The sequence below is a fragment of the Lissotriton vulgaris genome, chromosome 8 (genome assembly GCF_964263255.1).
Source record: "Lissotriton vulgaris chromosome 8, aLisVul1.2, whole genome shotgun sequence".
Lineage (NCBI taxonomy): Eukaryota > Metazoa > Chordata > Amphibia > Caudata > Salamandridae > Lissotriton > Lissotriton vulgaris.
In genome coordinates this window covers 534,947,083-534,967,056 of record NC_141696.1, presented here as the reverse complement: position 1 = coordinate 534,967,056, position 19,974 = coordinate 534,947,083, and the positions used below count along the sequence as shown (strand labels likewise).

Here is a 19,974-nt window from a genome sequence, read left to right as displayed (position 1 = left end):
GATAAATACAGGATTCACATATCAAGTTGTTTTAGCAGCTTACAGATTTCTTTTACATTCATACCAAGCTGAGACAGGAGCCCATATCTGAGCCCCAACAAGTCTAGATTTATTCCCCCTGGTTTTATAGATGGATGTCTCCTGTAGATATATTCCCAAAAATCTACTTAGCCACAGTTGAAAAGTAGGAGCATCAGCCTCTGTCCAACGGGCTGTTAGAATAATTCGAAGTACTGCTGTACCAAGAAATACTGATGTTGCTTCCTCCTTACTGTATCCAAGGGTGTCATCATAGCCCAGAACATATAGTGTTTTTTTTTTGTTTTTTTTTTATTGTCCTCATCTCACCTTTGGTACTTGCAAAAGAAAGACTCAGAACATATAGTATTGACGATGCTCGTAATTCATGCCCAAAAATTTCTGCCCAAAATTCAGAGATCTTTCTTTTAACTACTTCTAACTTAGAGCAGTCTGCCAGCATATGGATAAGATTAGCTGGGCCAAGAGCACATCTTGGACATTGATCGTTTGGCCTTTTACCCCAGGTAAACAGTTTTGCAGGGGTATAATAAAGATCAAAAATTGTTTTATAAATTTGGGCCTTTAGGTTAGGGGCTAAAAACAGTTTAGAGGATAAGATCAAAGACATGTCAACGTCGGTATTTGGGTTATCTAATTTAATAGCCCAACATCTTTCGACACGTTCTAAATCATCAGGGTAGTTATTCATCAGTAATTCATAAATATTTCCTACCCTGGTTGAACGCTTAGCTATTAATTCTAAAAATGGGATGTCTTTTAGTTCTATTCTAGGTACAAGTTGTCTAATGATCATACAAACTTGTATATATTTCAAATAATCAGAACAGGGGATCGTGAATTTTTCCCGTAGTTCTTCAAAGGATGGTATAAGATCTTGACCAAGGAGAAAATCCCCCTACTTTCAAGATCCCCAAACTCTCCCATTTCCTAGAAATGCTGTCGTTTAGTTGAATCGGTAAGATTGAGCCGTACCAGAGAGGAGTGTGTTTAGTATACTTTGGTATTTTCAGATGTTTGCTTGTGTGTTTCCAGATTTTCCATGCATCGATAATGATCTTAAATTTAGTCTTTTTGAAGTACGAGGGTTCCACTTGCCTTAAAAGCAGTCCTATGGCTTTGTCCCCTAATAGCAGTTCATATATTGAAGGTATTGTATGGCCTGGTAAAGTGTGTGAAGTTGAATTAGTTTCAAAAAGGGGGGCCATTTGTTGAAGGAGAGTTGCCCATAAGTAGAATGTCAAATTTGGTATAGCTAGCCCTCCTCTGTGCTGCGGTAATGTTAGCTTTGGCAGGGCCCTCCTGACTTTTCTATAATTCCACATGAATTTCGACATGCAAGAATCAAGGATACTAATAATGCCATCCTCAACCAAGAAAGGGATTGCTCGGAAAAAGTACAATATTTTCGGGAAAATACTCATTTTAAGATAGTTGCCCCTGCCGATAATTGACAGGTCAAGATTGTTAAGTCTGTTAAGGTCTTTTTTGATTTTTTTAATGAGTGGATTGTAGTCAAGTTGATTGATTTCTTTTACTTTAGGAGAGATGGATACACCTAAATATACTGCGCTGTTAACTCTATATGTACTTTCAAAGATTGTGTTTTCGGTACATATGACTATTTTCTTGTATCTATTCAGGGAATAACCTGAGTAAGAGCCAAAGGATCGGGTAATTAGTTAAATCTCCTGGATTGCCTCTGTGGGGTTAGGTGTTAATACCGCCACGTCATCGGCATAAGCCAGAATTTTGGTATAGAAACTGCCAACTTTCGCCGGCTCAATTACAGGGGAATTAAGTAGCTTTAAAATAAGTGGGTTAATATAAAGAGCGAACAAGATAGGGGAGCACGGGCATCCCTGCCTCGTGCCCCTCTGTATATTAATGACCTCCGATTCGCTGCCCCCAATAGTGAGCTTAGCCTTCGGGTCAACATATAATGCTTTGATAGATCTTACAAAAGCCGGTCCGAAGTTGTTCATTTCTAGTACTTCCCATAGGAACAGCCAAGAGACCCGGTCAAAGGCCTTCTCGGCATCCAGCAGGATCATCGACATCTGGCCCCCCGATACTCCCATGATGTCAAAAATGGAAATGGCTCTACGGGTGTGGTCAGTAGTACCCTTACCAGGAATAAAGCCATGCTGCCATGGGGAGACCAGATGTTCGACAACCCTGCTGAGCCGGTTGGCAAGGATCTTGGCATAAAGCTTCGAATCGGAATTAATAAGGGAGATGGGTCGGTATGAGGAAGGTAGCTCAGAAGGTTTACCTTTTTTTAGGAAAAATGGCTATATTTGTATGCTTCCACGATTCAGGTGGATTGCCATGCCATTGCACGCCTAGAAACAAAATCTAGTAAATAGGTATAATCTTCTTTCCAAGTACTTTATAAAGATCAAGAGGGATTTTATCTGGACCTGTGGCCTTTCCACTAGCAAGTTCTAATAATGCTAACTCCAGCTCAGTAGTTGAGATATCTTTATCCAGGTCGTCCCTAGTAACATCATCGATAGTCTTACCTAAATTTGTCTCCAAAAGCCAGTTGTTTAAAAAGTCTTTTGAGTCAGATAATGATAATTGATCTTCATTTTGATATAACTTCTGATAAAAGCTTTGGAAAGGCCCTGCAATACCTACTGAGGACGTGTGGTTATGCCCCTCATATTCAATAGATTGTACAGCATTATGTGTTTGTTTCTGGCGTGTTCGAAGAGCAAGATGTTTACCCACATTTTCCCCATTTTCATATACTTTGTTCCGATTTGCCTGAAAAATTTCAGCTGCTCTTTGGGTCAGACCACTATTAATTTCTGCTTTCAGAACTAAGATCTTAGATAGAGTATTCTGACATTCAACTCCAAGGTGGATCTGGATAGCATGCTTTTGCCCTAGGTTTAGGAGTTCTGAGTATAGTTTTTCATTCAGTTTATCCTGCTCTTTTTTCCGTTTGGCCACAAAGGCGATGGTCTCCCCCCTTAAGGCGGCCTTGAAACAGTCCCAAACCACTAACCTAGGGGCACTATACTGATTACAGTCAAATAATTCTTGTGTCCAAACCTTTATATATGTTATATAATCTTTATTCACTAGAAGCTTACGATCAAATGACCATTGGGAGTATGGCCTATTGTAATTGGAGATATCAAGGGTGATTATAAGGGCGTTATGATCTAATATAGTTTTAGGGGATTTAATCATTACAGAGTTAGAGGCAATATCTGTGGTTGACATCATATAGTCGATCCGGACGTACTTGTTATGTGGGTAAGAGAAGTATGTATAGCCAGGATCTTTATTATTTTTCAGGGTCCAGATGTCAATTAAATTATGGCTATCCATAAGTTGCCTTATGGCCCTGTAAACTTTAGGTTTGCGTCTATTATATGCCAGCTGTGTTTGTCGACTCTCTGTATGCCCTAATGTTATATAAAAATCTCCACAGATAACCAATGGTCCTGTCCAAGAGGCCAACTCAAGTTCTAGGTCATAAAATATCTGGGGATCGTCCAGGTTTGAACCGTAGACCGAACATATAGTGATGCCAAGGTTAAGTTGTACTATAACACACCTACCGTTGGGGTCTGCCAGTTTTCTACTAGGTTTGCCCAAAAAAGTTTTTGCTGAAATAACAACACCTCTGGTCTTAGATGTTTGAGTTGTTAAATCGAGAATGTTATACCCAGAAATTTTTAACAGTTCTTTATCCCCCACTGGGATATGGGTCTCCTGCAAGCAGAGGACGTCATATGAACCTTGACGAATTGTTTGATGGAATTGTGCCCTCAACCCCTTTTGTTAAGACCCGCCACATTCCAACAACAAAGTTTTAATTTCCCCATGATAAATATTGAATACTCAAACCGATCATAGTACTACATAGCGAAACATGAATAAATAGGTATGCACACATTCTTAATTTTTCAGTTTGCATTACACTTAGTTGAACCTCCTTTACTACTTTATGTATTAATCCATTAAACATCTTAGTTGTACATTTTATCTTGCTCTTTTTATGTTTTTGCTGACCCACCCCCTCCCTCCCAAGTGGGGACTTCCACCCCATATGTCCCACCCCCCTTACACCCCTTTCACCCCCAAAAAATAGAGCAATAAGACTCTGTGAGAGTCTGTGGTGATGGACTATTGCTACCTGTCCAGTACCCAGTGAGCACAAAAAAAATAAGAAAACGAGAAATAAGGAGAAGAAGAAGAGCGAGACCTAAAACATCCCACGAGTTATAGATAAGGAGACAAAATAGGGAAAAGAAAGAAAAACAAAGAGAAAAGGATTACTTCATCTTATCATATCATTTAGAATCCTATAATGTCACCGGAATAAGTCTTCCGAGTACCTATCTCATCAGTCCTTGCCAATAAAGAAGCGAGAGAGGAAAATAGGGGGCGGAGACCGGATCTATAAAGAATAGACAAGGCATAGTAGCAGATGCCAATATCCATATTAGCAATAATATAGCATAGTATAGCAAGACTTTCCTCCAAACTCCTCGCCTCCCTTAATAACAAAAAAGTTAATTCAGACTATCTAGATATTCCTTTGCCTTTATCTCAGAGGTAAAGAATCTCGTTTGTCCTCCAAATATAATCTTCAACTTAGCAGGATTGTTGAGATATACTTGCGCCTTCTTCTCCAAGAACGGCTTAATCAACTGTCGGAGGCTCCATCTCCTTTCCACTGTTACGGGGCAAAAGTCTGAACGGACAAAGTAGGAGATGGAATCTCTGCTACGGCGTGATTCAGGTCTAACTTTGTCAGAGATGGCTTGCCGCAATAAAAAATTCCCGAAATAAACTAGGATCCCGCGGGGTACCCCCCCCCCCCCCCGGTTTTACTGAAGTTTTTAATGTTAATGGGACTCTGTGTGCTCCTTGCACCTCAAGACTCCAATCCCAGCTGGAAAGTTCAGGTAAAGTGTCTCGGAAAAGCTGTATGATATATGAACGCGCATCTTCCCCCAACGTAGGTTATTTCGGCGTAGCCGATTTTCACAGTCCTCTAACTTCCACCTCACATCCTGTAGCTCAGCCTCGTGAGAGTCAAGACGTTCATGAGTGACAGTTGCTTCAGCTTCATTTGAGACTATATGTGTTTCCATCTCATTCATTCGATCATTGAATGTACCTACTGATTTAGTGAGCTTACGTACAACCCCTTGAACCTTTTGAAGGGCTGCCCGTGCTTTCCAGCCATCTTTAGAGGTCTCTTCACGATGTGAGGCAATGGCCTGAAGCACAGTATCCATAACTTGAGTCAGTGTGGCCCCCGACTGATCTGGCTGGTCTAGTAACGTTGCTTGAGAAGAGGGAGACAGACGAGTTTGATTTTGGCTCAACCCACGGAGTGCTGGAGTATAGTCCCATGCCAAGTCGGTTACACCGTGGCGTTTTTTTTTCTTTTTAAGAGCTGTCTTACGACCGGCCTTAATTTCGTCAGCCCTCCAGTTTTGATCAATCTCTGTAGTAATATCAGATTCGGCATCGTCCTCTAAATCCTCGATATCTTCCTCTGTGCCCTCAGCATCCTCAGACCAGCCAGCATCCTCAGAAAAGGAATAAAAATCTGTAGGGTCCCTATCAGTCTCGACTGTCTCTGCAGTTTCAATAGTATCAGCAGTCTCAATGATCTTGGGGGGTTCAGAAGGTTTCTTTCTATGTAGATCATTTCCCTTGTTAGGCTATGGGTACTCTATATTATCATTTTCAACTTGGGGACATAGAGTTCCTTCTTTTCCTCCCCACGTGCCCCCTAATAATAATAAAGAAGAGGGTATTGCGGTATGTACCCCGGGGGGACTAGCATTTGGACTAAGCATATTAGACATTACTGTGGGCGTCTCAAGAACAGTTGTAGTCAAAGTCTCAGAGGGATTTACAACTGGCACTACTCCAGGGGACATACCTCCAGGCTAGACATCACCCGTTAATTCACTCGCCTCAGCCAAACTGGTAGCCCTTGAAGCGTCTGCAGCCTCTTGTCCGTCCGGTAACCTTGTAGCCGTATCTGTTCCACCACCGGCTGAGGAAACACCAAGTCCGCCGTCATGAACGGTCCCTCCCGCTGGTTCCATTACTGTTGTCTCAGTCCGGAGCATTGAGGCCGGTGTTTCCAGCGTCATTGCCTTCACTCCAGCAGAGACTGCAGCTTCACACGGCATTGTGGGGTATTTTGCCGAAATTCTGGGAGCTCTGCGGAGCATCTCAACCACAGAGGTTGCCGGTACCGTTGTGGGTTTCTTCACTGGCTTCGGATACGGTGTTGCACCCTCCGGCCCACCTGCCTCACCACTACCGGTGTTTCCGATGCCGGCTCCTCCACCGCGTTTCAGCATCATTTCACGGTCGCGTAGTTTTGCGGCTCCGGTGTTCGCGGCGGCGGCCGCCACTGCTGCTGCATTTTTCGGGGCCATTGCTGCTGTGAGGTAAGCGTTGTCCCTAGATTTCTCAGAGCCTGTTTGACGCTGAATAGATCGAGTAGTGTCAGCTGCTCGTAATCCACCGAGAAGCCTCAGGACCGTGATTCCGAACAGCGAGGTGAAAAGGGAGAGTTGGGATTTTAAATCCGTCTTCTGCTCGTGGCAGACCGCTTCTTTAAAGTCTATCGTCATATAAATAATCCACATTTGTATAATAATAATCCACATTTGTATAGCGCACAATCACCCGTAAGGGTCTCTAGGCGCTGAGGGCCGTCGGGAAGATTAAGCAAGCTATTGCCCAGAGTCACATGGTGCTGGGTTAATCTGCCGCCGGTGCCGGGGATCGGACCATGATCCCCAGTTAAAATAAATGTCTCATATCATGCTAATAGAAGGCTTGGTTTTCTGGGAAGATTCTATCCCGCCTTCTCCATAGCACAGGTACTGGTCAGGACACAGCTAACAGCGGTTTAGCATACCGCCGCCATCTTGCTCCCCATCCTCTCCCCGTCGAATGAATATTTCCTTCTCCTTAGTGGAATCTTGACCGAGCTTCTGAAATGCTGACACCTTCCCACAACTTCCCACATTTTTCTGTTTTTTTCTGCATTTTCCCAACTTTTTGAGATCCTTTTAGACTTAACCATCCTCTTTAGTTAGGACTTTAAATTAGATCAAAGACTCTTCTTTGAGCATAAAAATGTATTAATAATCTTCCGTATTGCTGTTACTGAACTTCTTCCTTGTCTCATACTGGTGTGCCTGTGCTTCTTCAGGAGTTGTGGCTATCCAGTTGTTATTCTGTACCTTTACAGGATGGCATTGAGAATGATTTGCCTGCTAACTTGTAATATAACGTCTTGACTTTATTTACTGTTTGTGTAGCCAAATGGCTTACTCTGTTAATTTAATGTGTTTAACTAAGTGCTAACTCCCATCTCCTCAATTGCACAAAAAGAGACATCAGATAACTAATAGTAAGAGTATGGCCCAGCACTGGAACGCTGGTTGTGGACCTTGTGCTGTCCGAGTGAGAGGATCAACTCCTCTGCTAGTAGTGGGAGATGCTTGAGGAACAAAGTAGGTCCTGGCACGTTTGTGGTGTAGGAGGTTAGGTATGATTGGTATGCAGGGTGTTTCTCCTGGTGTTGCATATGGAGAGGTCACTGTATAGGGATGGACCTAGAATCAGGATGGTCCAGCAGGCCAACAGTCGGAAAAGGTCATCTGATGGAGTACAGGAGGAACTGTGCATGTTTCAGTCCAGGTGATCTGAGTAATGACTTGAAAAAGAACATAAAAAGTATCCAGGTGGCTGCTGCCTCTATTGGCAGAGATTTTTGTGTTGTGGTCATAGGGAAGTGGGGTTAGGGTAGCCGGGGGGGACATTGTTCTCATTAGCATACCAGTTTCTACCTAGGGCCTGAATGCTGGTGGGGGTTTTAACCTTCTGCATATAACACATATTAAGCTGTTTATTCTTTTCTTCTTACTATTTGAGGGGGTATTCAGCTGAATTCTCAATTTAGCCTGAGCAGATATGTTTATCCAAGGTGAGACCATGGGAACGTTGATGAATGTTGAACGATAGTGTATTGGTTTGTTTTATTGTGGTTTGTATATGTCATAGGTTCCCCCACATAACAGATGTTCATCTTCCATCTATGGAATCTCTCATCCATCGGCTCCCAAAGTATTAATTAGAGTTTATGACAAACAGGGGGTATATACGTATAGAGATGATTGCACTGTATTACATACTCACATAAAATATCTGAGGCTTAAACGGTCTCCGTAAGTGACATAGGGTATTATTCTTCCTTAAGAGACATAAGGTGACCACAGCCTGTCACCAAGAAGCTCACCTCACGAACATAGAAGATAGGAAAGTTAGAAGAAAATGGAGGGGCCACTTGTTCTCAGCCATGGTTGCCTCGTATGCCAGGGGGGTTTTAATCTCGGTGGCCACCGGGATTCCTTTCAAACTTAGTTACTCGGAGGCAAACACAGAGGACAGATATGTTCTCATACACAGTAATCTAGATGGGAGCAACAAGACCCTTCGTGCTCAACTTCAGGTCCTATATCAGAACGTGGCTCCGGAGGCTGTAGATTTGACAACTGTTTACTTTAAACGTTTAACATTGTAATGGTTCCTGATAGTGTACGAAGAGTGCAAAGGGGAAATTACACTGGAGGAATTAAGGGGAGCCCTTAATATCGATGCCAAAAGGGAGGATCCATGGAGGCAAAGGCTTTTTGGTGTAATTTTACCAAGCCCTTGCACCCCAATTAACTGAAAAATTATTAGAGGTCTTGTAGGAAGCCAGACAATTGGGAGTCCTCCCGTCCACCATGTGAGATTTATTATTTACACAATGCTTAAGCTGAGATCGAACCCTGCAGATCTATCCTCCTCTGGGCCACAACCATGATTAAATTAGACACTAAGGTTCTGAGGAAAATCTGGCTGATAGGCTTAAATGGTGATGAGACATTTGGTATGTATACCAGCCCGTAACAAGCAATGAACATCCATAGACTGATATATTCCGTATCAGCCGAAGAGCTATGGCTGGTAGCAGTCGACCTAGAGAAGGCTCTTGATGCATTGAATTTGGATTACCTCATGGAGGTGATGCAACATTAGGGTTTCGGGCCAGTCTTCTGCACCTATGTGAGATTGCTCTACACTAACCCTGTGGCACAGGTGAGGAGTGGCAAAATAGTTCAGAGAGCTGAAACATTGAGTATTCATCCTTACTCTTGCTCTTTGCCTTGGCCCTTGAGTCTTAAGCAATTAAAATTAGGGAAAAACTGAAAGAGTGGGGGTGCAGAATTGGAGATCAAAGATGTGATCTCTTTGTATGCTGATGATACCCTGTTTTACTTGAAAATGCCCAGAGAATCAGTGCTGAAACTTATGCCGCGTTTATTGGGGTTTGTTGAAGTGTCAGGTCTCATGGGAAACAAGCATAAAACGATTCTGTTCCAGTTGGGGATATTGGTTCGATCTCAGAAGAAGTAGTTACCTGACTTGGGGCTTAAATGGGTGGTAGATTATTGTGGCACCTAGGCATTAATTTGGCAATACACTTACAATGTAGGGAGCGTATTGGAGGGTCTACAGTCGTTGGTTCACTTCTGGAATTCCCAGTCTTTATCCATTATGGAAAGAGTCACAATTGCCAAAATCAGGTTCTTGTCGAGTTGTCTGTACACTGTATAACACAGTCTGTGTCCTCTGCTGCCTACCATTTTCAAGAAATAGAACCTCATGTTGCTTTCCTCAGTATGAGCTGGGAAGCGAAGTAGAGTAGACTTGGATGCTCTAAAACTGGCCAACGTCAAGGAGTGATTGGGTCTCTCAGGCATGGTACTCTATCATATTGTGAAAAACACATCAAGCATACAGCTTTATGGGCTTTACCCAAAGATAATTGGGAGAGGGGAGTCATATGGAGATGGTTCACTTCTGCAACTGTTTATGAGAAGGGAGCCTGTACCTGTGAACTATCCCCATGTCATACACCTGACAAACCAAATCTGGGAACGAATAAACTATGGTGTATCTGTGCTCCACTCTAGAGCGGGTGGGCATTTGCACACAGCGAAAGTCTTTATCACCTTTCCAGAAGCACAAAACACGTTTGTGGTGGGTCCTTGAAAGTTTCTTCAATTCACGAGAATGATAGTCGCAGCCAGAGAAATTTGGGCTAATTTTTCTAATACTCCCCTTTCTCATATAAACTTGAGGCAATATTGCTGCGGGATACTAGTTGTCAAATGCAAAAAGAACAGGTGATAGCCGGAATGCTGAATTAACCAAACATTCACCCCCAGTAACAGATCTGAGTTAAATCCATCATTTTTTGCACACTACACCATTACAGTTTAGACCGAGCAGTATGCAAATCAGCCTTGACCCTGCTCCTCCATGGGAACAGTCCAGCCCAAACTGTCAGGCTAGGTCCTCCCTGGACCAGAAACAAACATCCTGGGACCAATTGCGGGGTAAAACCCCTCATCAGCCAGGCTAGCTTGAATCTGGTGACGTAGTAGGCAAGGGACCCACGTCTTGGCATACCCTTCCCACTTAGGGTGACAAATGCAAAAAGAACAGAGGATGGACGGAATGCTGAATTAATCAAACATTTACCCTCAGTCACAGATGTGGGTTAGATCCATAATTTTTCTGCACGCCATTCCAGTTTAGACCCAGCCATATTCAAATCAGTCTTGACCCTGCCCCACATGGGAACTGTCCAGCCTGAACTGCCAGGATAGGTCCTCCCTGGACCCGAAACAAGCATCCTAGGACTGGTTTTGGAGGAACACCCCTGTTTGATTCATTGAGCATTCCATCCATCATTTGTTGTTGCAGCACTTTATGCTCTAAGTGGGATGGGTATGTCCAGACGTGGGTCCCTTGCATGCTTCATCACTGGATTCAAGCTTGCCTGGCTGATGAGGGGTGTTACCCCGAATCCGGTCCCTGGATGCTCGATTCCTTTCCAGGGAAGACTCAACTTGGCAGTTCGGGCTGGGATGTTCCCATGAGGAACAGGGTCATGACCAATTTGCATATGGCTGGGTCCAAACTGGGGTGGCGTAGTGAGCAAAGAAAAAATGGATCTAACTCGCATCTCTTGATTGGGGGTGAAGGTTTGATTCATTCAGAATTGCGTCCATCATTTGTCATGGGAGCACTTTATGCCCTAAGTGGGATAGTTATGCCCAGATGTGGGTCCCTGGCTCACTGCACCACTGGATTCAGGGTAGCCAGACTGATGAGGGGTGTTACCCTGAAACCGGTCCCAGGACGCTTGTGTCCAGGGAGGACCTGGCTTTAGTGGCGTAACACAGGCCTCTGCAGTCCATCTGTGCGGGGGCCCCAATCTCCACGGGGCCCCTCTCAGCACAGTACTCCAGCCGGAGAGCTCCTGATTGAGTCTCGAGGGGGGCCCTCCACATAGCTTGCAGGGTGGCACCCTCATGGTTTGTTACACCCCTGCTCGGCTTGGCAGTTCAGGCTGGACTGTTCCCATGAGGAACAGGGTCAAGACTGATTTGCATATGACTGCGTCCAAACTGAGGTGGCGTAGTGAGCATAAGAAAAATAGATTTAACCCAGATCTCTTCACTTGGGGTGAATGATTCATTCAGCATTCAGTCAATCATTTGCTGTTGCAGCACTTTACGCCCTGGGTGCTAGGTGCCATTTTGTAACCCTAATGCTGAAAGTGGATCAGGGAAAGCATGGACTGAAAATTGGTTAGGCATGGGAAAGAGGTCTAAATGAGCAGCTTTCGGATAAGGATTGGGTGTCCGCATGTGCTCTGGTAAAGGGAGTTTCATGTAAAGCAACATTTAAACTGATACATTTTAACTATATCCACTGCACGTACTTGACTCCAACTAAGCAGAGTAAATTACACCTGGCAGGTAGGCCGCAAGTTCCAGGTGTGGGAAGGATGGGGCTTCCTTTCTACACCTCAAATGGACTTGTGATAAGATGACAAGTTTTTGGAAGGAGGGAGCCAGGGTTGTACGGAACAACTGGGATTCACTTTTAGCCCTCTCCAAGGTGCTGCTTGCTGGGTATTGCTTCCAGGCCAAAGAATACAAAAATGCAAAATCAATATACGCACCTTATGAAAGCTCTAGCGAAAAAACATATAACATTGGATGGCTGACCATGTGATGCCCCGGCATCTACATGTAGGTGAAGGACACACTGGAGTGGGCAAAGACCATTTCAAACAGTCCAGGAGAGACGAGACGGTGTTTGATGACTTCGAGATTTAAGTGAACAAACTGAATGCATTTCAAAATGCTGTGAGACCTGTTAGTGTTCCTCCACCACTAATGTTGCAATTATATGGCGACATCTAGAGCTCTAAAGTTAGTAGGGATGTTCATATAAAAAGGTTCCCTTCAATTCCCGAAAGGAGACTCATATTGCAGTTTAATTTGTTGTATGTGATGTATTTGTAATAGGCTCGTGAGCATGCATGTCATATTATAATATTGATGTATGAAAAAGAGTAAATGTGACACTTGCATTTGGTCTTTTTGTGCATGGTGTATTATTAAAACTTAAAATAAATCATAAAAAATTACTTTAATTGATTTGCTCTAAATCAGGGGCATAACGCATACCCCCACAGTCATGCGGTGCCCCCCCTTTCAATGTAACATCTATGAATGTCTGTGAGATACCAGGCTCTCAGTGCCTCCTCAACACATTCTGCAGGGGCACTAATGATCTTGCATCATGGTATTGCTCTAAATTTAAAATGAATTATCCATGGCTGAAGGATAAAAGTATGATTGGACAATCAAGCAATTTCCCATCTGCTATTTGGTTTCTGCTGATTTAGGCAGACTGATAGATTGGCCATGATAAAAAAACATATGTTCTAACCACTATTGCATGATGCAAAGGTTACATCGATATTTGTTTCCCTAATCTTCAAGGAGGATGTGGTTGTGGGGTTATTAAAAAGGCAGAAAGTGACATTAAACATGGAAAAAAATCACATAGCGGTATGTAGAGGAAGGTTGAAGGGGAAGTGGGAGCCGTCCTGACCCCAGGGAGGATGCCATCACAGAATCCTGTATCATGCCCATTGCACTGAGACTGGTTGCAGGAGCTGGCCAAAAGCCATGCTCAACAGGTTCTGTGGTCACAGGAGCTGGGCATAGGGCATGACCAAAGACCAAGTCCTCCACAAAGAGCACCCTATTCATGGCCGAAGGGCAAGCACATTGGGTTCCGTTGCCATATGGGATGGGTGCAGGTCTGGGAAGCACGCATGTTTCTTTCAGCCTAAAAAATTACAGTTGCCTTTTTGTTGCAAAGTGAAGTAGCACTCCCAGGAATGGGAACAGAATTTAGAAGTTTTGTTCACAGTATGTGCATCTATGCTAGATCCTTAAGAAACTCCTATTTCAACAAGTGTTGAGCCTATCCAGAAAGTTTGTAGCAACCATTCTCTTGCACAATGTTAACTAGCAGTAAAGATTTACATTGATTTTGTTCTCTTAAACGCACACATCTTGCATGTCCTGTTTGTGCTCATTGCAATGTTCTGTTTTCTAACTTACATTTGTCTAAATGGCTATTTGTTTACAGCATACTTCCCCCCCACTGTCAAGAACAGTCCGCATGACAGCACGGCTAGTTTGTTAAAAGCACTTGATGTGGGTGAGTGTATTTATCATTTTTGCTCCACTTAATCACTCTCAAGTTTGTTAAATTCTGTGTAACTCTGAATGTCAGTGCTCATTCTGCCATTTGAGTATTTATTTTAGGTTTTGTACGAGCATTTCTGATCACAGCAGCACTGGTCACCTTAGATTTAATACAATGTCCTCTATTTAGCACAGGTGCTAATTGCCCTATTCTTGTGCCTGCAGTGTTCATTAATTTATTATTTTATATTTAAGGTCATTCAAACAAAAATAGAAGACAGGTCCCACACATTGTTTCAATAATTTTGTCTGGCAATTACTGCTCAGTCAGCACTGGAAATCAGCTTATGCAGGTTTCATGCTTGTTGGAAGTCATCATTGTTAGAGCTGTCATCCCAAACTTTGTTGCCCACACCCCTCCTGTTTTCTGAATATTGTTTATGTTGGCATTTGGTCTGTGTGCACTGTACTACTGCCAACCAGTGCTAAAGTGCTTGTGCTCGCTCCATAAAACTTGGTATGGTTGGCTCACACCTGATTGGCAAATGTATTTTACTTGCAAGTTGCAAGTCCCCGCTATACAGTACTGCATGTAACTAGATCCTGTAAATGAAATGCTATTAGTGGACTTGTAGCACTCATTGTGCCACCCGCTTAAGTTGCCTTTTAGAACATGCTCCACACCCACTATTGTAGCCTGGAGTGCAGATTTAAAACTGCAAATTTGACCCATCAAAATAAACCCTTTACCAGGCCTAAACCTTCCTTTTAAATACATAAAAGTCACCCTTAACATAGGCCCTAAAAAGTCCTTCCGACACAGTGCATTGTAGTTAGAAAGTAGGACATGAGTCTTTTGGTTTTACATGTCCTGGTAATGAAAAACTCCTAAATGTGTTTTTCACGACTGCAAGGCCTGCCTCTCTCATTGAATACATTCAACATTGGGTTAACTTATTACATTTAAGAAGTGCCAGCTTTTGATTGGGAGCAGGTAGGAATGTCATGTTTGGACTCAGAACACCTGTCTTGTTCTCCAGAGGATGCCCTGCTACTACCAAAGACTTCCCTGCTTCTTGAGGCCTGCCTTGTTCCCCAGAGGCCTGCCCTGCTGCTAGAGGCCTATCTTGCTACTTGACCGACACAAGGCTACCAAAGTGACTGCCTCCTATGTCAGCTATAGAGACATAACAAGCTCCGCAGACCTTTAACCCCACATCTGCCCTCTGCTGGAGTGAGTCCTACCCCCCACCCCAAGAAGTGCCCTCGAGATCATGGACCTTTGGAAGTGGTGTTTGGGATGATACTCCAATCTAACCCTGAAAGTTGGGACTGAACTGTTCACCAAGAAGGGAAGCCGATCTGCTCTGCCTTACTTTGCGATAACTTCTGCCATTTTCATCGCCACATCAGAAAATCCTGTTTAGCGGTACCCCCAAGGGATGGTATATGGTCTCGTAGAGCCCTCTGTGGCTACGACTTGCAGATCTGTCCCACTTGAGGTTTTCAACTTACAAAAAGTTGTCTAAGTCCAAAGGTAAAAATCTTCATCAGTCTCCCCTTCGATGACACTCCTCGGTCTGAAAATCCAGCTTCTTGTGCTCAAAGCTTTTTCACACCCACATTTACGGCTTCACTGAGACCTTGTTAAATGCTCGTTAGTAACAATCACGACTCCTCGTGCACCGCCTGCTGTCTTGCCCCACTAAATTCTATGTTCTTCTCAACTTTTTTTTAGAAATTTCTTCTAAGTTCAAAGGTAAGCCAAGACACGGACCAAGTCACCTTGTGTATCTGACCCACGCTCCATTAAGGTTGACCTTAAGTTTGGACTTGTGCGACCAGATACCTGCAGTAGGGGCTTTGATCTTTTAGGTGCTAGATTTGACTAAAGCCATGAACAATTCTTAAATCTGGTTCTACTGATTAGATTGAATTCATTTTGATGTCATTTTATTTATGAAATATTTCTTTATTTTTCAAATTGGTGTGGGGTTTTTCTTGTGCTTTGCTTTTCACTTTATTGCCGTTTGTGTGCTGAATAAATTACTCACTTGGTGACAGTAAGTTAAGCATGACTGATTGTGTGCTAAGCTAACAGAGGGTAGCAAAGGTTAATTTATTGACTTTTGAGATTAACCCTGGGAAGGATTGTGGTTGTTACTTAAGAAGGGTTTTTACCCCGCTCAACCAATAACCCAATTTCTTACAATCAGAAAAAAACAATTGCTATTTTAATAGGTTAGCTGTGCAAGCATACTTATTCTTACGTCCGTTTTAGTTCAATAACAGCCAGAAAGTAAGGTATATATTCATTGGGCTAACATCGCCGAACTATACATTATTTTCATTGTAGATTCTGACAGCAATCTTCTCCCCATATCAATAATGACCAATTTATTTTAATATCTGTCCGTTGTTAAGAACCTCTAGTGTAACGAGGACTTTGGTTCTTGCAGTACTCTTTAAGTTCTATTCAATGTTTTAAAGTAAGAATCGACATTCTTTCAATAATTGTTTGCAGTCAGTTACTTCTTAGCAATCCTCTGTAGACTTCTATAATATCTATTCAGCGTATTTAAAGCAAATTCACACTACAGTTTGAGAGGCTTTTGCTGAGACTACACTCTTGCTGATACAAGAAAATAGCACTTTACTAAATCGAGAAGTGTGGGCGGTCTTGAGAAAAACCCTGTTTGATCCAACAGTTGCTCCCCAAAGTATCCCCGGTAGTGCTTGGTGCTAGCAGGCATATGATGTCAGGGAGACACAGAGACTGTAGGGTTATCTTCTAGTCACAACACCACTGCCTCACATCTAAAAGATAAGCAGGGTGTGGGTCCTTCCAAATGGTCCCAAGCACCCCAAAATGGAGGAAAGCTTAAAAGTGTAGACCGGTAGACGACACTAGCTCAGAGAATCTGTACAATTGCTTAAAAAATCCAACTGGAACCGGGAGTAGCTCCAAAAAAGTCTACTTTACCAAAAAACATAAAGTTTACCTTTGTTGCACGGTGAAAAATTGCTTCCAGGTATGGGAACACAAGTCAGAAGTATTGTTCACTGTATTTGTAAATGTGTTAGTAGTGTGCAGAAACACAGATTTAAAAAGTGTTAGCCTATCCAAAATGATTGCAGTAACCCTTCTTTTGGACAAAATGAAGCAAGCAGTACACGTATATTTTTCCTTGTTCCTCGTCTAAATACACACCTTGCATTTCCAGAATTGTGTGCATTGAAACATACTGGTGTCAGAAAATGCATTTATCTAAATGCTTTCTTATTTTACAGGAAACTTCACTATCACCTTTAAGAACATTACCATTGACATTAATACTGTTCCAACTTTCGACAACACAAGTAATGCGGGTGAGTATATTTTTTATCCTTTTCTTTATCCGGCAACCTGAACGACTTGTATATCTGTCAATGAGCAATCTGCCTGGCAAGGGCTAGCAGAGAAGGACAAAGCAAAAAAATAAACATTACCTTGTGGTCCACTGTGGTATTGCGTAGAGCGCTTCTCAGCCCCTTCTTCAATACCAAATGTATGACTGCAGCTATAAGGCACTTCTAAATGTAATATAACTCCCTCTGTATGAGCCAGGCCCCTTGCAAATCAAGGTGTTTCCTCCTGCCCCAGAATGTTTTCGATTTACATAATCTGTACAGAGGCAAGCCACTATCAAAGGGAGACAAAAGAGGCCGTCTAGATATTAGTCTAGTTTTGCGTGCCTGCCTGAATTTGAACTTACCACATTTTCAGAAAAACCTGTAACTCAGGGGAGTGCAGATAATGTTGTTACCAGTCCCAGAGAAGGATAGCTCTATCTTAAAACAAAGTTGTCCACTGTGCACAGGCATGTATATCCTGACTTTAAGGCAATCAATTATCCACCAGTCATAAAGCACCTTCACCCTAATCCACAACCAACCCTAAGCCTGCAACAAACATCCTTGTTTGGTTAAACCCTTCAAATATAAAAAAATGCAGGTCCTCCTGAAAAAGTTCAGAGGGGGGGCCTAGACCCACTACAGGGCACTGTCAGAAGAGCTGTCCGTACGGTATGTGCCACACTCCATACTGAGGCCTCCTGCAGAGACTGAAGACATGATGCCATCTGTCATGAAATGAGGGAATCACCTGAGGAAACATTGACTCTTACAGGCCAGGAGTGCTTGGTACAACCTGCAGAGCACCTGGATGTCTTGGATCCTGTGGGAACTCAGCTGCCGCGCTGCCAGCATACCGAGTTAAATAATGAGGTCACTAAATGGCGCCCTGGACTGAGACGCAAGAGAGCCTTAGACTTAGGCCTGCGCCATGATGGAAAGCACAGAGTTGGAACCGAAACCCCCTGACACTTAGGGACATTGTGGTGAGTGGCCCAGAGACGATGATTGTCAAGGGAGGTATTTCTACAACTTCAGAGGAAGACTGTACTAGGGATGCTAGTGGCCTCCATAGTGGGCATGTATGACCTGGGATACCTATGCGAGATGTGCTTTGAGTTCGACAGAAGATGAAAGCTTCTGTGGTGCTTTTGCATCATAGTGGGCTACTCCTCAACTCCACGGCTGAAAACAGACACTGTGTCTCTCTGCGGCCGTGAGAATTGATGCTAGACATCAATGTGACATTTTGGCACTCATGTGATTGAATTTGCTGCAGATTATGCTAATAGAATTTAATCTTGAACATAATTAACAACATGGTTTTTAATCAGGCGTATTTTTAGAATAATTTAGAATAATTTAGAAAGAAACTAAAGCCTTTATGTACGATGGAGGAATACAACAGAAGAAAAACAGTTAATACATATATCAATTAGTGGTGCTACAGTTTCTAGACACATTTATTGTTTACGGTTGTGATAGACTAAACACTATCCAGAGCAATAACAACAGTAGACACATTCAATAGTACTGAATCAGGTCCTCAAATTTTCAAAAGCAAAGTATTCTGCCTAATCTCAGCCAATCAACAGAAGGATTAGTCAACGTCTTAAATTCAGTGAGAAAAGGGGGAAGTTTGAGAAGATTCACAAACAGTCTCTTGTAGTGGGCAAGACAATGTATTGCCTAGTGTCAGAGATGTATAATGCTGCCGGCAACTACTGAAGTTTGTCAAACAAAGCAAGTGTATTTAAAACGCAAAGACAGATTTAATTAAATATGCCAAACATTGCACATAACGATCATGAGGTGCATATGGTCTATTAGTATGTCATATCAATGCTAAATCCATAGAGTACAACATGCCCTCCTGCTCTGAATTGACACTATCTCAACCAGTATGAACAGGCAGGAGAAGGGCAAGATGGCGGCCGCTTGCGTGGCTGTGTAAGTGGACTGCAGACCGCTCCTTCCGACTCCCTACTTGGCGGCACTCACCTGTGCGTGGCGGCTTTCGGAGTAGGTTGTGGGCTTGGGCTGATGTCCTTTGAGTTTCGGAGGGTTCTGTGGGGTGTTACTTTGCCCCCGTGCTGTGTTTGAGCTGGTTGGTTTGGCAGGACTGAGCGCTGGACGCTGACCCCATACGTGGCTTCAGGGCTCCAGTGCCACGCGGTGTGGAGAAGGAGAAGGTGGAGGCGGACTGAGGGCGGAGCAGAGCACCTGCGCGGAGAATTGCGGAGGAATGGAGGTGTGTGGTGGAGCCTGCCGTGGAGTGGTGCAGTTTTGCGGAGTAGCGTTTGTTGAAGCACGGAGCCTTGACAGTGGTCGGGGGACTGGAGGCATACGTCGCGGGTGAAGTTGGAGGGGAAAAAAAACACGGAAAATCTGTTTCAGGTCATTTGGAGGGTGGAGTAGTTGGCTCGGCTCAGCTCTGAGCCACAGGCTGACCACCTGTTGGAATACCACGGTGGAGCGGAGGTGCTGCGGACGCCCTGCTGAAAGCCCGCTGAAAAAACCTGGTGAAATATGTCTCAGGTCATCTAAGGCATTTGGACGAGGTGTGCGCAGAGTTGCTCCGGTGCTTGATGTGTGGAGCACATCAACTCGGCGCGAGTCTTGGTAAGAGGCACTCTGTCCTGGGCAGTTGGTAGTTGGTACTTTTTGGCAGCATGGCAAGAGGCAGAGGTACGAAAAACCGGGGAGTTATTGTGGTGGATTCAGCGAGCTCTCTGAGCACAGCTAATGAGACCGGCTCAACTGGGGTTACGGATGAAACAATAATCACTGTTGCTGAGGAGGCTAGGCTGGGTAGTGAAGTTCCAACAGGCACTGATCTTCCTTCCCAGACCCCGAAATATCAGAGACAGAAAGAGCATACCCTAGGGGCCCAGCAGGAAGTATG

The 19,974-nt window shown here is 43.6% G+C and overlaps 1 protein-coding gene across 4 annotated transcripts in view; it reads left to right on the top strand.

Moving 5' to 3' along the window:
- ADGRG2 (adhesion G protein-coupled receptor G2) overlaps positions 1 to 19,974 on the top strand; it is a 988,790-nt gene that overhangs the window by 567,120 nt on the left and 401,696 nt on the right. For all 4 annotated transcript variants that reach the window (XM_086934346.1, XM_086934348.1, XM_086934347.1 and 1 more), the window contains 2 exons: positions 13,618 to 13,689; positions 16,968 to 17,045. In XM_086934346.1, the coding sequence (XP_086790472.1) occupies positions 13,618 to 13,689; positions 16,968 to 17,045 (150 nt within the window). The remainder of the gene's footprint in view (positions 1 to 13,617; positions 13,690 to 16,967; positions 17,046 to 19,974) is intronic.